At 37.2% G+C, this 20,255-nt stretch overlaps 4 protein-coding genes across 16 annotated transcripts; 2 read left to right on the top strand and 2 right to left on the bottom strand.

Moving 5' to 3' along the window:
• Nucleotides 1–7: 7 nt before the first annotated feature.
• LOC143343331 (ATP-binding cassette sub-family F member 3) lies at nt 8–3,043 on the bottom strand. 2 transcript variants are annotated; one of them, XM_076768124.1, is made up of 9 exons: nt 2,914–3,043; nt 2,723–2,828; nt 2,390–2,580; nt 1,984–2,311; nt 1,393–1,891; nt 1,077–1,300; nt 637–998; nt 226–446; nt 8–154 (listed from the first exon to the last, which is right to left on the bottom strand). In XM_076768124.1, exons 1-9 carry the CDS (start codon nt 2,984–2,986, stop codon nt 8–10), a joined length of 2,151 nt encoding a protein of 716 aa, XP_076624239.1. In that variant the 5' UTR covers nt 2,987–3,043. The 2 variants fall into 2 exon arrangements, with proteins under 2 accessions (XP_076624239.1, XP_076624240.1); XM_076768125.1 differs by having other exon boundaries at nt 2,728–2,828; nt 2,914–2,935.
• Nucleotides 3,044–3,595: 552 nt separating this feature from the next.
• LOC143343333 (uncharacterized) lies at nt 3,596–5,738 on the top strand. Of its 2 annotated transcripts, none has more exons than XM_076768128.1 (2): nt 3,596–3,830; nt 3,916–5,738. In XM_076768128.1, the coding sequence occupies exons 1-2, from the start codon at nt 3,663–3,665 to the stop codon at nt 4,477–4,479; spliced, it is 732 nt and encodes a 243-aa protein (XP_076624243.1). In that variant the 5' UTR covers nt 3,596–3,662; the 3' UTR covers nt 4,480–5,738. The 2 variants fall into 2 exon arrangements, with proteins under 2 accessions (XP_076624243.1, XP_076624244.1); XM_076768129.1 differs by having other exon boundaries at nt 3,622–3,764; nt 3,916–5,734.
• A 1,346-nt stretch (nt 5,739–7,084) lies between these two features.
• Mi-2 (chromodomain-helicase-DNA-binding protein Mi-2 homolog) lies at nt 7,085–18,902 on the top strand. Of its 9 annotated transcripts, none has more exons than XM_076767968.1 (21): nt 7,085–7,396; nt 9,401–9,492; nt 9,581–9,703; nt 9,800–10,093; nt 10,179–10,472; nt 10,826–11,080; nt 11,272–11,434; nt 11,542–11,727; nt 11,819–12,008; nt 12,083–12,465; nt 12,546–12,715; nt 12,784–13,009; nt 13,091–14,635; nt 14,710–14,978; nt 15,060–15,151; nt 15,212–15,416; nt 15,626–15,898; nt 15,975–16,256; nt 16,334–16,581; nt 16,661–16,946; nt 17,027–17,344. In XM_076767968.1, the coding sequence occupies exons 1-21, from the start codon at nt 7,360–7,362 to the stop codon at nt 17,342–17,344; spliced, it is 5,931 nt and encodes a 1,976-aa protein (XP_076624083.1). In that variant the 5' UTR covers nt 7,085–7,359. The 9 variants fall into 9 exon arrangements, with proteins under 9 accessions (XP_076624083.1, XP_076624081.1, XP_076624082.1 ...); XM_076767967.1 differs by adding an exon at nt 17,464–18,902 and having other exon boundaries at nt 7,086–7,396; nt 14,710–15,151; nt 15,230–15,416; nt 17,027–17,336; XM_076767973.1 differs by having other exon boundaries at nt 7,086–7,396; nt 11,272–11,425; nt 15,230–15,416.
• A 198-nt stretch (nt 18,903–19,100) lies between these two features.
• On the bottom strand, nt 19,101–20,192 carry Pfdn1 (prefoldin subunit 1). Of its 3 annotated transcripts, none has more exons than XM_076767976.1 (2): nt 19,983–20,192; nt 19,101–19,767 (listed from the first exon to the last, which is right to left on the bottom strand). In XM_076767976.1, the coding sequence occupies exon 2, from the start codon at nt 19,757–19,759 to the stop codon at nt 19,379–19,381; it is 381 nt and encodes a 126-aa protein (XP_076624091.1). In that variant the 5' UTR covers nt 19,760–19,767; nt 19,983–20,192; the 3' UTR covers nt 19,101–19,378. The 3 variants fall into 3 exon arrangements, with proteins under 3 accessions (XP_076624091.1, XP_076624092.1, XP_076624093.1); XM_076767977.1 differs by lacking the exon at nt 19,983–20,192 and adding an exon at nt 19,840–19,976; XM_076767978.1 differs by lacking the exon at nt 19,983–20,192 and adding an exon at nt 19,846–19,976.
• Between the last annotated feature and the right edge of the window lie 63 nt (nt 20,193–20,255).

Raw genomic sequence — 20,255 nt, 5'->3', positions numbered from 1 at the left:
TCGATCTTTATATTTCAAGTTCCCTTTCAACGATCTTACGATATTCATCGAAACCTCCCTCGATACATCGAACGGAACCTTCTCCGCACACCCAGAGTTCAGTGCACACCATGCGAATCAACCTTTCATCGTGCGAAACTAATATTACACCAGCCTGAAAAATTTCTAAAATTAATATACCTGTCATAAATTTTACAAGACTATGAATTCGAGATTAAATTTTACCTGACAAGTATTTAGTGCTTTCCCTAAAGCTTCAATTGACTCGATATCGAGATGATTTGTGGGTTCGTCGAGTACTAAAAAGTTTGGCATAGCAGCGCACATTAAAGCGAAGGCAACCCTCGACTTTTGTCCACCAGATAGAGAATTTATAGTCTGTAAAGCTAAATTACCGCTTATTCCAAAGCTTCCAAGCATTCTTCTGTATTCTTCAACAGGTTTACCTGCGGAACATCGAACCAAATCTATATTATGATCGTTTAAGTGGGTGCATTCAGTTAAAAATCAAGTATTAGTAATTTTTTAGATCAAATATAGAAAAATATATTTTTGTAAAATATTTTGAATGTACTCCCCCCCCCCCTCTTCCCTTTAAATGTTACCCAAAAGGATGTTCTTTAATTTTGTTCATACCTGGAAAATGGTTTTGCAATAATTCGACCGGGCATACACGCATATCCAGTTGATCGACATGATGTTGACTAAAGTATCCAAACTTCAAATTCCGATGCACATGTACCGTACCCCTCGTTGGACTCAAAGTGCCTGTTATTATTTTCAGAAGCGTAGTTTTTCCGGCACCGTTCTCTCCCACGATACAAATGCGAGATTGCAAACTAGCAGTAAGATTTACACTGGTGAATATGGCGTTGTCGCTTCCTCCAGTGTAACTGAAGGACACTTCATTAAGTTGTAATATTGGAGGACTTAGTTGTTCAACGTCCGGAAAGCGAAGTGTTACTTCTCCCTCCTTTTCCATCGGTTTCAATTCTGGCCTAATAACGCGACAGCAATATTCCTAATGGTTTGTTCAAAATTTAATCTACTCATTGTTATACTGACATTATACTTACAGCTTCTCCAACATCTTTATTTTACTCTGTACACTCGAAGCACGATTGGCATTGTATCGGAATCGATCGATGAACTCCTGCACGTGAGCTCTTTTAGCTTGTTGAGCTTCGTACTCTCTTTGTTGGTTCCTCTCGCGTTCCCCTTTGGTCTTCGCAAACTGTTCGTAGTTGCCACGATATGCTTCTATTTTCTGCCCCCGTAAATATAATATATCTGTGGGAACCTATTACAAAGTTATTACTATATTATCCAGTTGTTCACAAATGATATTAAAAAAAAATAAAAATGTGAGAAAGGTCAGGTTTAATAACGTACCGTATCCAAAAAGTTTCGATCGTGCGAAACTACGAGTAACGTAGTTGGCCACGACTGTAAATATCTTTCTAACCAAAGAATCGCTTTTATATCAAGCATGTTTGTAGGTTCGTCGAGTAATAGTAGATCCGGCCTAGAGAATAGCGCCCGCGCTAGTGCAAGTCTCATCCTCCAACCACCGGAAAAGGATCTGGTTGGCCACGATTGTCTTTCAACAGAGAACCCGAGTCCCGATAATATGGCACTTGCTCTAGCAGGTGCTTTATCTACTTCAGCTAATTGCATCGCTTCGTACACTTTGTGCAATTCTTCGCCTAACACGTCTCCTGTTTTGCCACCATCTTTTTCTATTGCTGTTTGTAATTCTGCTTCCTTGCTAAGTAACATACTTCGCTCTTGATCGCACTCTAATACGGACTCAAGGGCGGAAGTATCATTACCGGCAACTTCCTGTTCTACGTGTAGCACTCTTACGTGAGAAGGTATTCTTAACTGTTTGCTGTAACAATTAAAATAGAATAGTAAAATAAGAGACAAATAAAATCTCATCATTACTTAGGAAACTGTTCAGAGATTATGCTTTTCTAGTACCTAGATATCATTCTCAACAAAGTGGTTTTACCAAGTCCATTTCTACCAATAAGGCCATAGCGTCTACCAAATGCAAGGGTCAGATCAGCTCCTTGCAATAAAATTCTATCTCCATATGCTACATCAAAATTCTCTATCCTAATGTCTTGAGTTTTATTTACACTGCCTTTAGTTTCCATTTTACTGTCCTTTTTACTTGTCATTTGACTTGCACTTGCTGCTTCTACACCAGGATTTGTAATATTAACACGTCCAGCTGACTCATTAACTCGTTTCTCCTGTTTCTGTTGCAACTTTGCCTCTGCTTTTTCCAACTTCTTAGCATCTACTTTCTGTTAGATAATAAAAATGCAATGATATAGAAATAAGATATTCCTTAATATTGACATATAGTTAAAGTAAATACTTAACATGCCATCATCCCTTGTAGTGACCCATATACTTTTTATTTGTTCTACTTGAGCCTCCAGAGTAGCAGCCATAGTACCTAAATGAACAGGAGCGTTTAATACTTTATTCACCCCATTTTTTCTCCTTTCGACGTTTCCGTCGTTCGAACCGTCTTTCAGCATTTCCAGTAACTTCACGCATATTTGCCTACACGTAAAAAAAATAGTTCTAAATTGGACATTTTGTTACAAATACATTAATCGAACGACGACGACAATGAATTGAATGACATCGATACGATATAATCGGCAGTAGAGTAAAAGTGACAAGTGCGAACACGTTTACAGACCTAACCTCATTCTCTGGTTTCTCTGCAACCTCGTGCAATACTTCCCCTATCGCTTCGTACACTTCGTCACCGTCCTCGAAGTCATCTTTCGAACTATCTAAGATACCTTTGGACAAACAAATATTGTACATTTGATTTCGGTAATGAAAAACAGTTTCATGATTTACAGGTTAGGTGTCTTTGAAATATACCTTCCACATATTGATACAAATCATCGTCTATCGTAGGAAATTGACTGCGAATATATTCTCCGCAGACTGCCATACCAGTTAACACGTTTAACAAGAATGTCAAAGAGAATTTGCTTTGAACGGTACACAAAATGACACGCTTGACAGAACGGACGTCAAAGTTCTCTCTGGCACTGTGAACACATGTTTACGCCATTTTGGAACTTACTACCGCTATTGCTATGAATTGATTCGAATTTAAACGAATTCTTAAAGTGTACGATCTGTGTACGTTTTCGTGTCTGATGTTGTCAAGGTCATTAGTACGCATAAATATCTCGCAAAACTTCCTCACGATGTACACGTTTTCGTTTTCAATTAGGAATCCAACAACTAAGTAGCCATTTTGAAGCTGTCAAAAGCGTTTCTTGCTGTTTGATTGTATGCGCGATACGTTCTTTCGTGTTCTGACATTCGGCGTTGATTACTGTTAGATTTTTATATTGCGAGTCACTCGCCTCGTGTAGAGTAAACATAATCATAAATGTAAAAAAGGTTTAAATCTGAATTTTAAATGTGTAATGTGAAATCAACACTGTTTCAAGAAAGATGTTGAGGGGAGAGTTAGAAGCACTGCGAATTTCTACGACGAAGCTCCGAGTTATCTTTTAACGATTCTTCTGGAATACTAACGGGTCTGTTTAACTTTCTTTACAACGCTTTAAAAACAGAACGTAGTTTTCAGTACGGTGGTGTTCAAAATAGAAGAAATGGCGACCGACATTGAAAAATCGGACATTGAAGAATCGAACGCTCCACCGAAAAGACAATGCACGCAATTCGTTAAGGTCAACGAGACGTTTCGGGATACGGTAATTGTATGGCACATATTCATACAACGATTACTTTTTACCAGGCAGTGTGTGTCAATAAATTATGTTTGTTTCAATTTTTTAATTTATCTACTTGTACGTTCTAAAAATTTTCGGTAAAATATCTTTTAACAGGATTTTTTATTAATAGGAAAGGAGTTCAAGCATAAAGGAAGACACTGTACAATATACAGACAACATTGAATACGATGATGTAGAAATACATGTGAGAGACAGGTTGAAAAGTTGGCAAGAATGTCAATTGGCTAAAGGACATGCGGACAATTACATTAACAAATTGTTAGAAATCTATACGTTGGGGGAACCCCCTTATTCTCTTGAAGAATCCAGTTTTCAATTTTTTAGAACAAATGATATGGAAGACACTGCAATTATGATGGCAATTGAAAATCATGGTCTAATTGGATCTGCAGAATTAGTTTGTCATTCCAGTGCACTTTCCAGTGATAATGCTCCAGAATCTTGGACAGGTATACATTGTTCCTGTCCACCTACTCATGTTGAAGGTTTTATAAATACATCTGCAAATTCATTGAGACTGAGCAATTTAAATGATGTGGATGGATATAATGGACTTGATTTGGATTTGGACAAAATAGATGAGAGTGATCAGCAGGAAAACTTTTTAGAAAGAGCTGTAGCAGAGGCTATCAAAAAAAAAGGGCTCACTGCTCCTAATGTTGACTATAGTTGAGCATGCCAAATAAAGTCTTATCCTAAAATATGTTTATATAATAGCATAGATGATATTCATCAGAAGTTGTCAAAATAATTCTACTAAGGAAAAAAACTCTGATGACTATCTATTTCTTTACCTATCAAATGCAGATAAATCCAGTTATGCATAGAAGTGTAACATACGTGTATGTTAGATTAAAATATCATTGATGAGATTTCATTAATATATAAAAGAAGATGGAGTTTAGTACAAAATTTTGTTCATATTGGATATCACTTAAAAAAATTGAAAAATATGATTTTAATACATTGAAAAAAGTACTACAAATTGCAATAAATTACTGTCTTTAGCTGGCATTTACAACTTCAGACATTTTGACAAATAACTCAATAATATATACATATGCAAAATATGTATGTACAGTAACTGTGACATCAGTTACAAGTTTTGTATGTTGTTCAAAGGTACTAATTCATTCCATGAAGCATTGTATTACTTTTATCCATTCCTGGAAATTAATTTCATCTTTCTGTATAATGTAACTTTTGCGCGATACGTAAAGTATATTTACGTTTTAAAATTAGTAGTATATACATATATACTTTTAGAAGTAAGAGAGGGCCATTGTATGTAAGAATACTACGATTATTTTTTTTCCTTTTGTATACAAAGGCCTTCACAATATATGTATTTCATATCTGTAAATAGATTGTTACGTACGAAACGTATAAATAAATTTCCATTCACGTTACACGACGACATGTAGCTCTATAATAAGACATGTAACGCATTCTCGGTAATTCATATGTCTAATAAACTATAAATAAATAAATATAAACGAACACAAGATCATGTTATTACGAACAGATTTCCTCCAGTTTTCCAGCAGCTAACGGTATTGGTACGAATTATAATGCGACAAAACAAAGTTATGACTTGACCAAACTAAGGCGATTTTCTTACAGAGAACAATGTAAAGATTTACGGTATTTCCTTAGGTATACAGTACCTGTAGATAGCGATGCGTCTGCAATAATTCCGTGCATAATTTTAAACGATTTTAGAAGTATTTCATTAATCGTCAATTTTATTTAATTAGCATAGTTTTTCTAGGGCGGTGAAAGGTATAGAACAAATCACTACATTTCAATGTAACATTTTATCAGAACGATATATTACACCGTTTTTGACCTTATCGTTCGTATTTCATATCATTACGAACTTGCGAGTATTGTAAACACGACGAGTACTATTTATTTACAAATGTATAAACAATAATAACAAATTTTCTAATTTAAATTTTCTCATGGTCTCCAATTTGTTCTCACCATCAATACCGCGGCGAATCGAGGCAGTGAACGCGCAAAATCAATAACATGCATATTATGATACATTTCCTAAATTAAAAATAAGCATCACGCATGGTAAGAAAAAAAGCTATGTACATCGACTGTGTTCGGTTATCTTGTTTCTATCAAAAAAGTCGATACACGAACATATAACGCGCTCGAAATATATATGTATACATGTGTGTTCAGCCATTAATCGTGCCGCGAATTCGTACACACACACTATTACAGGCTACAGCTTTGACAATTTGCATCAAACTAAAATGGAGGAATTCTTTGCATAATAACTGTTCGTCGAATTCGTGATAAATTGTTGCTTTCGGAATAAAAATTGGTAGCAATTTATTTCTCCCAGTTCAATCGAGAGAAAGGAATATTTTTATCTCACTTGCAATACAATTATAATAATTGTGTGATTATTATAAACAAATACAAATTTATATGGTAGGGGTTCTCAATTGTTTCGTATAATTTTTCACACGATATTGTTTGCTGAATTCTTTAATTCTAGGTACTCTATAACGTAAAAAAGTATGAATTATAAATAAGATTAAGGAAAATATCGATTAGGATGTCGACAATACTTTCATTTTTCTTGTACAGACAACAACGAGGTGTTGCAATGTTCCTTCTAATTCATATTTATGGAAGTCATAAGATGTATATATGATTTGTTATACGAAAGTGCATACTATAATTAATGATGATAATTCTGATTCTAAACATACTGAAAATAAATTTCATTGGTAATTTATCGGCCCTCTGACAAATTGATCGACTAGGTTGAGAACCTCTGCTGCATATTTTAGTTAGAAAACAATATATCACTCAACAATAATAATCTAAAAAAAATCCGTGATATAAAAGTAATTTTTGGAAAATCGTACACTTCACGATTGTGGACCCAGTTAATCTTAGATCAGATCGTGTATATACATATGTTAATAAGGAAAATAAAAAGAAAAGAAAAACATATACATACATATTGTATATAAAAAAGATACAGACCGGCGTAATGAGCAATTATGTATACCGTACGGAAATCCATCACCATTGAGAGAAAGGGACCTTTTCAAAAATTAAAAAGCATTTCCTGAAATCTACGGATTGCATAAAGGGGTGAGGGGGCGAGGGTAAAGAAAAAGAAATAAATGCAACACGGTAGATCCATTCGCGTACATCAGCCACAGAGCACGCTGTAACGGTCTGTGCAAGGGGACGCGGTGGTGAATAGAGGGGAAGCGGGGAAGAATCACTCTCACGGGCAGAGAAGGGACTTAAAATCGGCGAGTGGTGGAGGGAAGAACGAGGAGAATCGACGAATCGCGTGAGAGAAGAAGCGTACGGCAGTAGGTGCACATCGGTGCACGTACGCGAGACGAAGTGACGGCACGCCGAAATTGAAAGAAACGCAAGAGAGCGTCGAGCTACAAACGCGAGCCTCGTTTAATGTCGCTTTAATTTCTACGCTGTGTTTTCTCTCCGGTGAAAGCGATATCCCGGTGGTATTCGAAAGCGTTGATCATCCATCCCGTGGTTTTGGAGCATGGCGTCTGACGAGGAGGTGGACGAGAGCTACGCGGGTAAGTGCATGGCCTCTTGGTCATGAATACTACCGGAAAGTTGTGTGTCCTCGAGCACGCAGGACGCGCGCTTTTCGTACGATGGCTGCCATGTCAATTGGTCCTTCTGTAGTTTTCCATGCTTTTTTTACCGCGATTTCTAACTAGCTTTGGTTAGACTCGGTGTCACGCTACAGGGAATTTGTCGAAGTTTGATCGCGGTTCATGGAGGTTCGGTACTTTCTCGATGAAAAAGAAGATAACCTTTGAATTGTCAAATAATTCGAGTCTTCGATAACGATGCTTTTGATAGTCGGTAATCGCGACACGTTTAATCTTCATGTAAACGCAGCGAAATAACCGTTCAGGTATAGGTTATTGTTTACATCCAATAGTTGGACGGAAATCACATGGTTCTCGGCCTTTCGTCAATGCTAAATCACTGTCAACGTTCGATCACAAATCCCCGTATGAATTAGATTTCAAATCGTGACATTGTGATTTTATTGCTGATCAAGATTTTTTGCAATCACTCCTCAAATACTTCGCGCTATTTTCAAAGCATTCCTTACATAATTAGTAGTTAATGAACACTCCATGAACGATACATTGTGTAATTAATTTCATTTATCCGATATGGATGAATTCTTTCGTTCCATCGCGATTCACGCGAAAAATTAGAAGACACGCGTTGTTTCGTCACGCGAAACGCGTTAGAATGCGTTTTCAATTTATTTCAACGACTTCATACATATACAATACATTTCGATATTTGCATGAATCGTCTTTGAAAGTGAAAAATTGCTAATTTCTGTCCAAGTGAAATCTCGAAGTAAGTTTACAACGTTTGCTTCGGTTTTCCGAACATCTGGCATGACTATGTATGTGTGCATTACTGTCCGCATGCCCACACGAAGTCTCTCTTTTCTCATTCAGGTGCATTCGTATAGACGTACACACACATAGCCACGCGTGGAAAGAACGCGTGTTCCAGGGCTTAATACAGATTTTTGGTATATCCTGTAATCTAAAGAGGATGACTTCGATTACGGTTCTTTTTCGCGCCTTCAAAAAATACACACGTGCTACAAATTCCGCGACAATGTCACAAATATAAAATATAGACAACTAATGTGGTGTGAGCCCTTTTGAAGAAAATGGCGGACGCACACTCGTACAAAGCATTTACCGAACTGGCGGATTAGTCCGAAATAATTTATACGTTCGGACTAATTTGATTTTGATGTCGGTGTTGTTTTTGAGACAATGCTTACACATGTACAAATGTTCGTTTTTGCCGAAAATGCCTCAAATTATGTTAGTTTTATCGGTATAATCGTTTTTCCTAAATTAAAAAAAAAATATCGGTTTCTTATAAACGTTGTTATTGATTCGGCAATTATCAATACTACGTCGTTATGCGAACAAAGGCTTGGATGAACAAAATTCCGTTCATAGTTTGCTTTTTATTATTATTATTCTTTTTTAACGCAGGTTTTAAATTATTTTTTAACGGGTATCGTGTTCGAAGGGAAAAAGTCAAGGTCACGTTATATAGTTTCCAAGTAAAATTTATCAAATTTTCTGGAAAAATGTTTGATTGATAGGAATCGTTTTCATACCGCGCATAATAGCGCGCTGGGAGATAATTTGAATAATATTGTCTAATGATTAGACATGTAATGTTTATATATATATATGTAAAATAAATTCGATAGTTTTATATTAATTGTTTCGAATATACGATGTAATTAATAATTCGGCAAACATTAATATTTTATATATAGATCATTCTTTAGAATGTCTGAGTTATAATGAATGCAGATATTGATTTTATATAAGTCAAAACTGACAGTGAAGTCATTTTCTATCAGTTGTATGCTATGTACAATTGAATCGCAAAAATATTAAAAATACGGTAAAATAATGAAGCATTTCATGTTTGATATATATCATATTTTTTATTACAGTAGTAAAATAAATATAAACTATATTAAATATTATTTTTGTGTATTTCACTTTCAGGAGAAGATGATATAGAAGAAACTGGAGGTCAAGTTTCCAACGTTAATCAGCAAGTTGATGGTTCGTCTGATGCAGAAGAATCTCAAAGACTAGTGAGCATCTTCTATAAAAATTAGATTTACACATCTTAGTAGTTTTGTAAGATAACATTGTAATTGTTCTAAACATTTGTCAATGTAGGAAGAAGATGATGATTATGAGCCAGAGGAGCGAAAAAAGAAGAAGGGGAAAAAACGTAAAGCCCGTAGTGAAGATAAGAAGGGAAAGAAGAAGAAAAAGAAGAAAAAATCTGATTCTGGAGACGTAACTATCTTCTTTAATTGAATGGATAATTTAGTTAATGTTGTGTAGTATACTAATTTGTTAATTTTTCTTCCTTTTTTGTGATTGAAAATCTAGGAAAGTGATTTTGGAGGTGGCGGTGAAGCAGGTGATGTAGCTGGAGAGGATAGTGACTATGCTGGTAACAGAAAAAGTAGAAAATCATCATCTAGGAAGTCATCCAGTCACACTGCATCAGCTCCTTCGAGTCAGGAACCCACAACAGGCATGCCTACTATAGAAGAAGTTTGTAATACCTTTGGATTGACTGATGTACAGATTGAATATACAGATGCAGACTTCCAGAATTTAACAACATATAAATTATTCCAACAACATGTCAGACCACTTCTAGCAAAGGAGAATCCTAAAGTAAATTTATTTTTACCATAGTTATTGAGCGCAAGAGAGATAATTCTTGTAGACATTTGTTGATTCTCGTACTTTATGTGTTTAGGTTCCAATGTCAAAACTTATGATGTTGGTAGCTGCTAAGTGGCGAGACTTTTCCGAATTGAATCCACATACACAGCCAGATGCGGATGTGGCATCCGCGAATGTAGATGAAGATAGTAGAAATTCAAGAGCGAATCGCAGTGGAACGGTACAGGAAGGTGAAGACGAGGAGGACGATGACGAAGATAGCGATAGGAAACGAAAATCGAGAGGGTCCAGGGCGAAAAAAGGGAAAAAAGCTTCTAAAGTGCCAACGCTCAAAATAAAACTTGGAAAACGTAAACGAGGAAGTTCGGTAATCAAAATTTGATATATCTTAAGGTGATATACATGTTGTTCTTGAGAGCGTCAGAACACACCTGGTCCGTGAAAGCTTTAAATATCAAACGGCAAAAAGTTTTTGACACTTTAGTTTGTGTCATCCTTAGTGACCACTGTTCAACATAACAATTATACAAAAATTAATTCTTTCTTCGCACATTTCATTCTTGTATAATTATTATGTTTAACGTGGTTACTGAGGATGGTGCAACCCAAAGTATCGAAACCGTTTTGATTTTTTCATTTCTGTATAATTTATATTCGTAGTTTATATATTAATTGTTAGTAATTTATTCGTTTTCGATGATCGTTGATGTTATTGTTTAGGATGAGGAAGCAGAAGGTAGTGGCGCTGGTAGTGACAGAGATTCCGATATGGAGTTTGAGCAAATGTTGGCTGACGCAGAAGAGCCGCCCGGTGCAGATGGAACAACTAAAGGGAATGCTGAAGAAAATGGAGTCGAGCCACCTGCGGAACCACCTATTCGTAGGAAGGCAAAAACTAAAATTGGAAACAAAACTAAAAAGAAGAAAAAGACGAAGACTACATCGAAGTTTCCGGACGGAGAGGAAGGTCTTCAGGTAATTCAAGCTATCTTCGTTGGACGATCGATATTGTTTTTATCATTATGATTTATATCATTTCACTGTAAAAATTCGCGTATTCTAACAATTACATTGAGAATTTCTTGTTAGTATCAAGCAACTAACTTGTTCAGAAAATATGTATCTCCCTCTTTTTTTTAATAATGCCTGTCTTCATACGTGCACAGACTGACCATCAGGATTATTGTGAAGTGTGTCAACAAGGTGGAGAAATTATATTATGTGACACCTGCCCTAGAGCGTACCACTTGGTATGTCTAGAGCCGGAGTTGGAAGAAACGCCTGAAGGAAAATGGAGTTGTCCTCACTGCGAAGGAGAAGGTATTGCAGGTACCTTCCTCATGATCCTACACCTATTATCCCGCCCACCATGTTGAAGTAAAGAGAAGAGAAATAATAGATGCAAATTGAGTTTTATCTAATTGTTAAATTTTTAGGCGCGGCCGAAGATGACGACGAACATATGGAATTCTGTAGAATATGTAAAGACGGTGGTGAATTGCTATGCTGCGATAGCTGTACTAGCGCTTACCATACGCATTGTTTAAATCCACCGCTCTCAGAGATTCCTGATGGTGACTGGAAGTGTCCTAGATGTTCTTGTCCGCCTTTACGTGGAAAAGGTTTGTATATGTTATATAAAATAATATTGGAAAAATACATACAGCGGTGAACATATACTCACAAACGCTTCTTAACATTACTCCTTGACAGTTGCTAAGATTTTAACATGGAGGTGGAAGGATTGCCCAGAGATGCCATCGGAAGAACCTTCTACAAGTAAGGCAGCTCCTAAGCAACGTAAGATGCGCGAGTTCTTTGTAAAATGGGCGGATATGTCGTATTGGCATTGTGACTGGATTACAGAATTACAGCTTGACGTTTTTCATCCTCTTATGTTCAGGTATAGTGTTGATCGAATAAACGATAATATACACAATATATCTCGTTATTATGGATTTTGTATGTATATTGTAGAAATTATTCACGAAAGTATGATATGGACGAACCTCCAAAATTGGAGGAACCGTTAGACGAAAGCGATTCCCGCGTAAAACGGTTAAAAGAGCAAGACGGTGCTACAAACAGAGATGAATATAATTTGGAAGAACGATTCTATCGTTATGGAGTTCGGCCAGAATGGCTAGTAGTGCACCGAGTAATTAATCATCGGTTATCAAGAGACGGCAGAGCAACGTATCTCGTTAAATGGAGAGAATTAGGATATGATCAAGCCACTTTGGAAGATGAACACGAAGATATTCCGGGTTTGAAGCAGGCCATCGAGTATTACTTGGATCTCAGAGCAGCGAACTGTTGCGATGGTAGTTCCTCTCGCAAGGGCAAGAAGGGTGAGAAGAGTCGGTTAATTTATTTTTCTCTTTTGTTTTTGCAACCTTTGTCAAATTAGGTCATAACGGTAATCGTTCGTATTATCTAGGTAAAGGCAAAAAATCAAAAGCTCGTGAGCTCATCGATGATGAAGAGAGGACACCTAAACGGTACACACCACCACCTGACAAGCCTACCACCGATCTTAAGAAAAAGTATGAGCGACAACCAGAGTACTTGGATCAAACTGGAATGCAATTACATCCTTACCAATTAGAAGTAAGTATAAAATCATAAAACTATCTAAATATTTATGAAAAGTGCCCTATACTTTCATCGCTTCACAGGGTTTGAATTGGTTGAGATATTCCTGGGGCCAAGGTATAGACACGATCTTGGCAGACGAGATGGGTCTGGGAAAGACTATCCAAACTATCACTTTCCTGTACTCGTTGTACAAAGAAGGTCATTGCAAAGGACCTTTTCTCGTCTCAGTCCCTTTATCGACCATTATTAATTGGGAGCGTGAATTTGAAACATGGGCACCTGACTTCTATTGCGTCACTTATGTCGGTTAGTGAATATAACTACAAAGTCATTACGAACGATTTCCACAATTTTATGATTATTTATTGTGTTTCACGTTAATTCCAGGCGACAAGGATAGTCGTATTGTGATACGAGAGAATGAATTGTCCTTTGAAGAGGGTGCTGTACGCGGTGGTCGAGCGTCGAAAATCCGATCGTCTCAAATCAAATTCAACGTGCTGCTCACCAGTTACGAACTTATTTCTATTGACTCTGCATGTTTGGGATCAATAGATTGGGCCGTATTAGTGGTAGACGAGGCGCACAGGCTGAAATCTAATCAATCAAAATTCTTTAGATTATTGGCATCTTATAACATCGCATATAAGTTATTGTTGACCGGTACTCCACTGCAGAATAACTTGGAAGAACTCTTCCATCTGTTAAACTTTTTGTGTCGTGACAAATTCAATGACTTGGCTGCGTTTCAAAATGAGTTCGCCGACATTTCAAAGGAGGAACAGGTAAAGAAATTGCATGAGTTGCTCGGGCCTCACATGTTGAGAAGATTGAAAGCCGACGTATTAAAAAATATGCCAAGTAAGTCGGAGTTCATCGTTCGCGTCGAATTGTCTCCCATGCAAAAGAAATATTACAAGTACATCTTGACAAGGAACTTTGAGGCATTGAATCCTAAGGGAGGTGGTCAACAAGTATCGTTATTAAATATCATGATGGATCTTAAGAAGTGCTGCAATCATCCTTACTTATTCCCAGCTGCCTCCCAAGAGGCACCAACCGCGCCTAACGGAAGTTACGAAACATCCGCGTTGATTAAAGCAGCTGGAAAATTGGTGCTTTTGAGCAAAATGTTGAAGAGATTGAGGGACGGTGGACACAGGGTGCTGATTTTCTCTCAAATGACGAAAATGTTGGACATTCTCGAGGATTATCTGGAAGGAGAGGGTTACAAGTATGAAAGAATCGACGGTAACATAACAGGCGCGCAGCGACAAGAGGCTATAGACAGATTCAACGCGCCTGGTGCGCAGCAATTTGTTTTCTTACTCTCTACTCGTGCCGGTGGTTTGGGTATAAACTTGGCAACTGCTGACACTGTCATCATTTACGATTCTGATTGGAACCCGCACAACGACATTCAAGCATTTAGCAGAGCTCATAGAATCGGTCAGGCGAACAAGGTCATGATCTATAGATTCGTTACTCGTAACTCCGTCGAGGAACGAGTGACGCAAGTAGCGAAACGAAAAATGATGCTTACACATTTGGTCGTTAGACCCGGAATGGGTGGGAAAGGTGCTAATTTCAGCAAACAGGAACTGGATGACATCTTACGATTCGGTACCGAAGAATTGTTTAAGGAGGAGGAAGGCAAAGAGGACGAAGCCATTCATTACGATGACAAAGCTGTCGCTGAATTGCTAGATAGAAGCAAGGAAGGTATCGAACAGAAAGAGAATTGGGCCAATGAATACTTAAGTTCCTTCAAAGTTGCGTCGTACGTGACAAAGGAAGGCGAAACTGAAGAAGAGGCAGATACGGAAATCATAAAGCAAGAAGCTGAAAATACGGATCCTGCTTACTGGATCAAATTATTGAGACACCATTATGAACAGCAGCAAGAAGATATTGCCAGAACCCTTGGAAAAGGTATGTATATTTTTTATGCAATCTATTGTTTTTTTTTTGTACATGGATAATTAAGAAATGCTAATTAATTACAGGTAAACGAGTACGTAAGCAAGTGAACTACAATGATGGTGTAGTGACCGGGGATCAGGGAACAAGAGACGATCAGCCCTGGCAGGAGAACCTGTCGGATTATAATAGCGATTTTAGCGCACCGAGCGATGACGACAAAGAGGATGATGACTTTGATGAAAAGGGCGATGGAGATTTATTATCTCGTAGAAGCAGACGAAGATTGGAGAGGAGAGACGAAAAGGATCGACCTTTGCCACCGTTGCTTGCTCGAGTGAATGGAAACATTGAAGTACAGCAATTTGATTTTAATTTTAAATTCTTAATAATCAATGATAAACAACAATTTAATAAAATGAATTTTTTCGTTCAGGTATTGGGCTTTAACGCCAGGCAAAGAAAAGCATTCCTCAATGCCATTATGCGTTACGGCATGCCACCGCAGGATGCGTTCAACTCTCAGTGGTTAGTCGCTCGCTCAGAACACGATTGTAGATTGTCAGTTAATTTAAAGTTCTGTTAAAGTATATTGTCGCATTTTAGGCTGGTTCGGGATCTCCGGGGTAAATCAGAGAAGAACTTCAAGGCATACGTTTCATTATTCATGCGACATCTCTGCGAGCCAGGCGCCGACAACGCTGAGACGTTCGCGGATGGTGTACCTAGAGAGGGTCTCAGTAGACAACACGTCTTAACGAGAATTGGTGTGATGTCCTTAATCAGGAAGAAGGCACGTGCGCGAATACATTATTGACATTTTTATTCACAAATAACGCTAGTAATATGTAGGTTGTCTCACGCAACTGGGAAAAGCTATATTTTTAAAACAGTTAAGGATACAACAAAATGTTGTTTGTGGTGTTCTTATAAAAATTTCGAAGACCATTGTAATTGGTTCTTTTTCGGCGATAGATTTCTGAATGAATTTTCTCTAAACAGGTTCAAGAATTCGAGCATATAAACGGATATTATTCCATGCCCGAGATGATCCGAAAACCAGTAGAACCTGTGAAACTTGAAAGCGGGGTTGAGGGAGCAACTGGAACTAGCAGTACTAGTGCGACACCGGCTACCTCGAACGCGCCTAGTCCAAGTCCTGCTGCGACTCCAACACCAACTTCTGCTCTTGGCACCGCTACTAGCGAGATCAGTAAATCGAATTCTGACGCGTCCGAATTGAAGGAATACAAAGAGGAACAGAAGGATAAGGAGGTTTGTGCTAACGACGATGCAAAATGTATAAAATTCTCAAAGTAGAGTTAGAAATTAAAAAAAATATATGTTTTAGACTACCGACAGAAAGGATGTTATTAAGGAGGAACCGAAGGATTCCAAAGATGAAGAAGAGAGCAGTGTTGAAAAGGATAAGGACAAGGAGAATACTAAGAAAGAGGAGGACTCTGAGGCTGAAGGAATAGAAAAAGAGAAAGATAAGTTAGATGCAAAAGACGAAAAGTCGACAATGAAACATGACGATAAAATTGAGAATAACGAAAATAAACCTAAACCAGAATCTGAGGAAGATGTTGTTATCGTTAAAGACGATGAGGAAGACACTGAAAAACGAGAGGTATTCATCTATTTCACAATACCGGAATATCGAGATCACCTCGATCGTGGTCAACTTATTTAATTTTATGATTATAGGATAAAGACAACAAGGACAAAGATGTAAAAGACTGTGATTCAGAGGTGATAAAACCTAAACGCAAGTTCATGTTTAACATTGCCGATGGTGGATTCACGGAATTACACACGTTATGGTTAAACGAGGAGAAAGCCGCGGTACCTGGTCGTGAGTATGAAATATGGCATCGAAGACATGATTATTGGCTGTTGGCTGGTATTGTTACACATGGCTATGGTCGCTGGCAGGACATCCAGAATGATATCAGGTGACATAAACATCAACGCTAAAAGTAAAGCGGTCTACTTCGAATATTTTTTTTAAAACATTTTTATCGTTCTCTGCAGGTTTGCGATAATAAACGAACCCTTCAAAATGGATGTGGGCAAGGGTAACTTCTTAGAAATAAAAAATAAATTCTTGGCTCGACGCTTCAAACTGTTGGAACAGGCATTAGTGATAGAGGAGCAATTGAGGAGAGCCGCGTACCTGAATTTAACGCAGGACCCAAACCATCCTGCGATGAGCCTAAATGCGAGATTTGCTGAAGTTGAGTGCCTTGCCGAATCGCATCAACATCTTAGTAAAGAGAGCCTTGCCGGCAATAAGCCAGCGAATGCTGTGTTGCATAAGGTAAATTACTTTTTTCACATGAAAGAGTTCATTCAGAATATAATTATGTTAAATGTTTCCTTTTAAATTGTTCATCGTAGGTACTAAATCAGTTAGAGGAGCTGCTGTCTGATATGAAGTCGGATGTGAGCCGCTTACCAGCAACTCTAGCTCGCATTCCACCTGTTGCTCAAAGACTTCAGATGTCCGAGAGGTCGATATTAAGTCGATTAGCAGCTACAGCACCGGGAGGTAGTAGTTCTCAGTCGGGTCAAGCGGCTTTGCTGGCACAACAGTTCCCCGCTGGCTTTTCCGGTGGACAGTTGCCAGCTACTTTCGCGGGTGCGGCCAATTTTGGTAATTTCAGACCGCAATACTCAGTACCGGGTCAACCGCCGCAAGGATTCACAGGTTCGTAGAGACGATTTATCATTAATAGATTACGGATCTTTATGTAAAGGCATATTTTTATGTGCAGTCTAGTTATTAGTTTCTCTATAACGGAAACGACTATTTATCATCATAATTTACTTTTTAGCTTGAAGAGCAAAACATTGACGAATAGTGGCTCAAACAAGATAACTCAGAATGGCGCGGATTGCACTACCTTGACACGCAATCGTGTAGCGCTGTATTATTTTTCGTAAATTACGATTTTTAGCTGAATTTTCATTAGAAAGAAGACGCTAAGGGTTAAAAAAGAGTAACAAAAAAAAAACAGACACATACATGCGTACGTGCGTAATATTTTACATCCAAATTACATTACTCCCTGTATTTATTACATATACAATCGGCGACTAGCATCGAAGTTTTCATGTCTTTTTTTCTTGTATTTATACATACGGTCTCTGCAGAAAGCAATGTAAATTATTTTCTTGGGCTGAATTAAGATAGCATGATTTCTATTTCTTCATTGGCCGATGTATCGTAAACGTAACGATAAGTACATTTTACTTAAAAAAAATCTTATTTAAGAAATGAATAGTTTTACGTCGTGGATCTACGTGTGCAGTTTATCGTAAGATAGACTGCGTCGAGTAGTCGTTCGCATAATTTATTCTCAACGTTTCGTTTTTATTTTTGTTTCCCTTCGATACAGGAAAGACTCGATTTAGTCGAATTTGCGAAATCAACGGTTTTCATTTGGATCGCATGCTCACACGAATTATCGAGAATTAACAATAGATTATGATGATGAACAATGGCAATCATTTTAGTTAAGACTGATGTTGCATATTGTATCCAAGAGAATTCATTTTCTTACACAACACGCTACTGTAATGCATGGGTTTATATGAATAAGAACTCGGTGGTGAGGTTCTTAAATTTTGTGTTTGATTTTCTAAACAAATCACGGGATACTGCATGTATGAACTACGGGAAGCAGTGGCACAAAAAGTCTGTTTGATACTTAAATAATACAACAATGCACACGGTACGTGAACTATAATATATTACATATATGTAATTCGATTTCGCAGGGATCGGTTGTTTTACTCCGAATTCATGAGAGCAAGCACCGTTAAAGTAAATAGGACTTAGGTTCAAATTTGATATAATCTTTGTACATACTGTCGTTACATTCTACTCGCACCATATGTCAGAACACACACGCATACACATATACACATGAGTATCATAGTAATTCATAAGGCCGGAAGCGCGCGACACCCCATGCATTATGCTAGTAAACAGCGACTAAATGTAATTATGAGACAGAAAACCATTAACCGGTCTTTGAGTAAGCATATTAACTGTTCAATCTTTTCTACCCCAGATTCGAAAACACTAGAACATTTTTCATTTTCGTCTTAATCGATTTTGCCAAATTACTGCGTTGGCACATAAGTTTTTAAGGGTAATTTTAGGACTTAGCTAAGGAATTTAAGCGAGAGTGTGGAAAGAGTGAAAGAAAGGGAGAGTGAATGATAAAAGTAAAAAGTAAGTCAAACCACGGAAACCCGTTTGTTGTATGTATTAATTCTGCTGGAATAAATTAATAATAATTAGAAACTAAATCAATACTTTAAGTTTTTTTTCTCATCTTAGATGTTTTAGTTAGTTGCAGGCAAAGCAGAAAAAGAATTGCAAGCATTTCACAGATCACAAATTCATCAGCCCAGATTTAGAACACTTGCTTTTTTAGTGTATGCTTTAAAAATTACACAAAAATTTTATTTATCATTTTATTATGGCTTAATAGATGGATTCTGGTAAAAAGAGAACGTACATTTTATAATTCACACAGATACTTCCAAAATACAAAAGATTCAGAAACAAACACTGATTGTATTCGAGTATTGAATTGTGCAGTTTTTTTATTATTTAAATTACAGAGAGATGACTTCTTACAGATGCAACAAAAACAAATCAATCAATAAAGTAATGAAAGAAAATTGTGAAATTTCCATGGTGATTGAAGATAAGAAAAAGTTTCAAAGATTGAAACATTAACCAGACGTATCTTTGTTCTGCCTTTGCTGAATCATTTCCCTAATATTGTTTTCACACTCTTTCAAGTTTTGTTGCAAGTATGTCTTGTTGTTCTCTAAAGTTTTCACTTTCTCGTCAGCATACTTCATTCGCTTGTCAAGACCAGTTTTAATGTTGTTGATGTCGTCCAAAAAGAACATTCTACCGACGGATTCGTATGTCATCGTGTTCTCCGGGTAAGAGGTTATCTCTTTGACGGTAAGTTCGGCCCGTTGTTTGGACCGTTTTAATTTTTCAATCTGTATATCCGCCAATTTCAATTTCTGCGTAGTGTCGATCATTTTCTCATGGAGTTGAGAGAACGCCTTCCTCAATTCTTCGTCCGGTTCCCTTGCCATTTTCGTTTCTACGATTTTGGGTAAAGCAGGTTAAGAAATTGGGATCGTTACTTTTGAACAATCGAGGAAATTACGTTTACCGTTACTTTATTGTTAAATATAATGCAAAGCTTGGATGTTTATTAGCTACACTTTATTTATCATTACTTAGCATTATACTAATCGCACTTTGAAATAAATCACGATAAATGAAACGAAGTAATTGTAAATTGTAATTACTTACGTATACCTTCTTGACCTCGCCTAGTGAGTTAACAAAAAAGATTTGAAAATCCTGATGTATTCAATACATCCTTGTAAAGAGTTACTCTCAACTTTAACGTGATCAGTATAATCTAGTTATATTTTATAAAAAAGTGTATTTGATAGAAATATCTCAGAAAAGAACGAAAATTACGCGCTTCATTTTCATGTATGTAAATAGCGGGAAAAGTTGTTACGCCTTTAATGATTATGCTTTTTTCATAACAATTAGTTTTTAACATTTCCAATAATT

Source organism: Colletes latitarsis, chromosome 7 (assembly GCF_051014445.1).
Source record: "Colletes latitarsis isolate SP2378_abdomen chromosome 7, iyColLati1, whole genome shotgun sequence".
Taxonomy (NCBI): Eukaryota; Metazoa; Arthropoda; class Insecta; order Hymenoptera; family Colletidae; genus Colletes; species Colletes latitarsis.
Note: the sequence above shows the minus strand (reverse complement) of the source record. Positions and strands in the feature narration are given on the sequence as shown.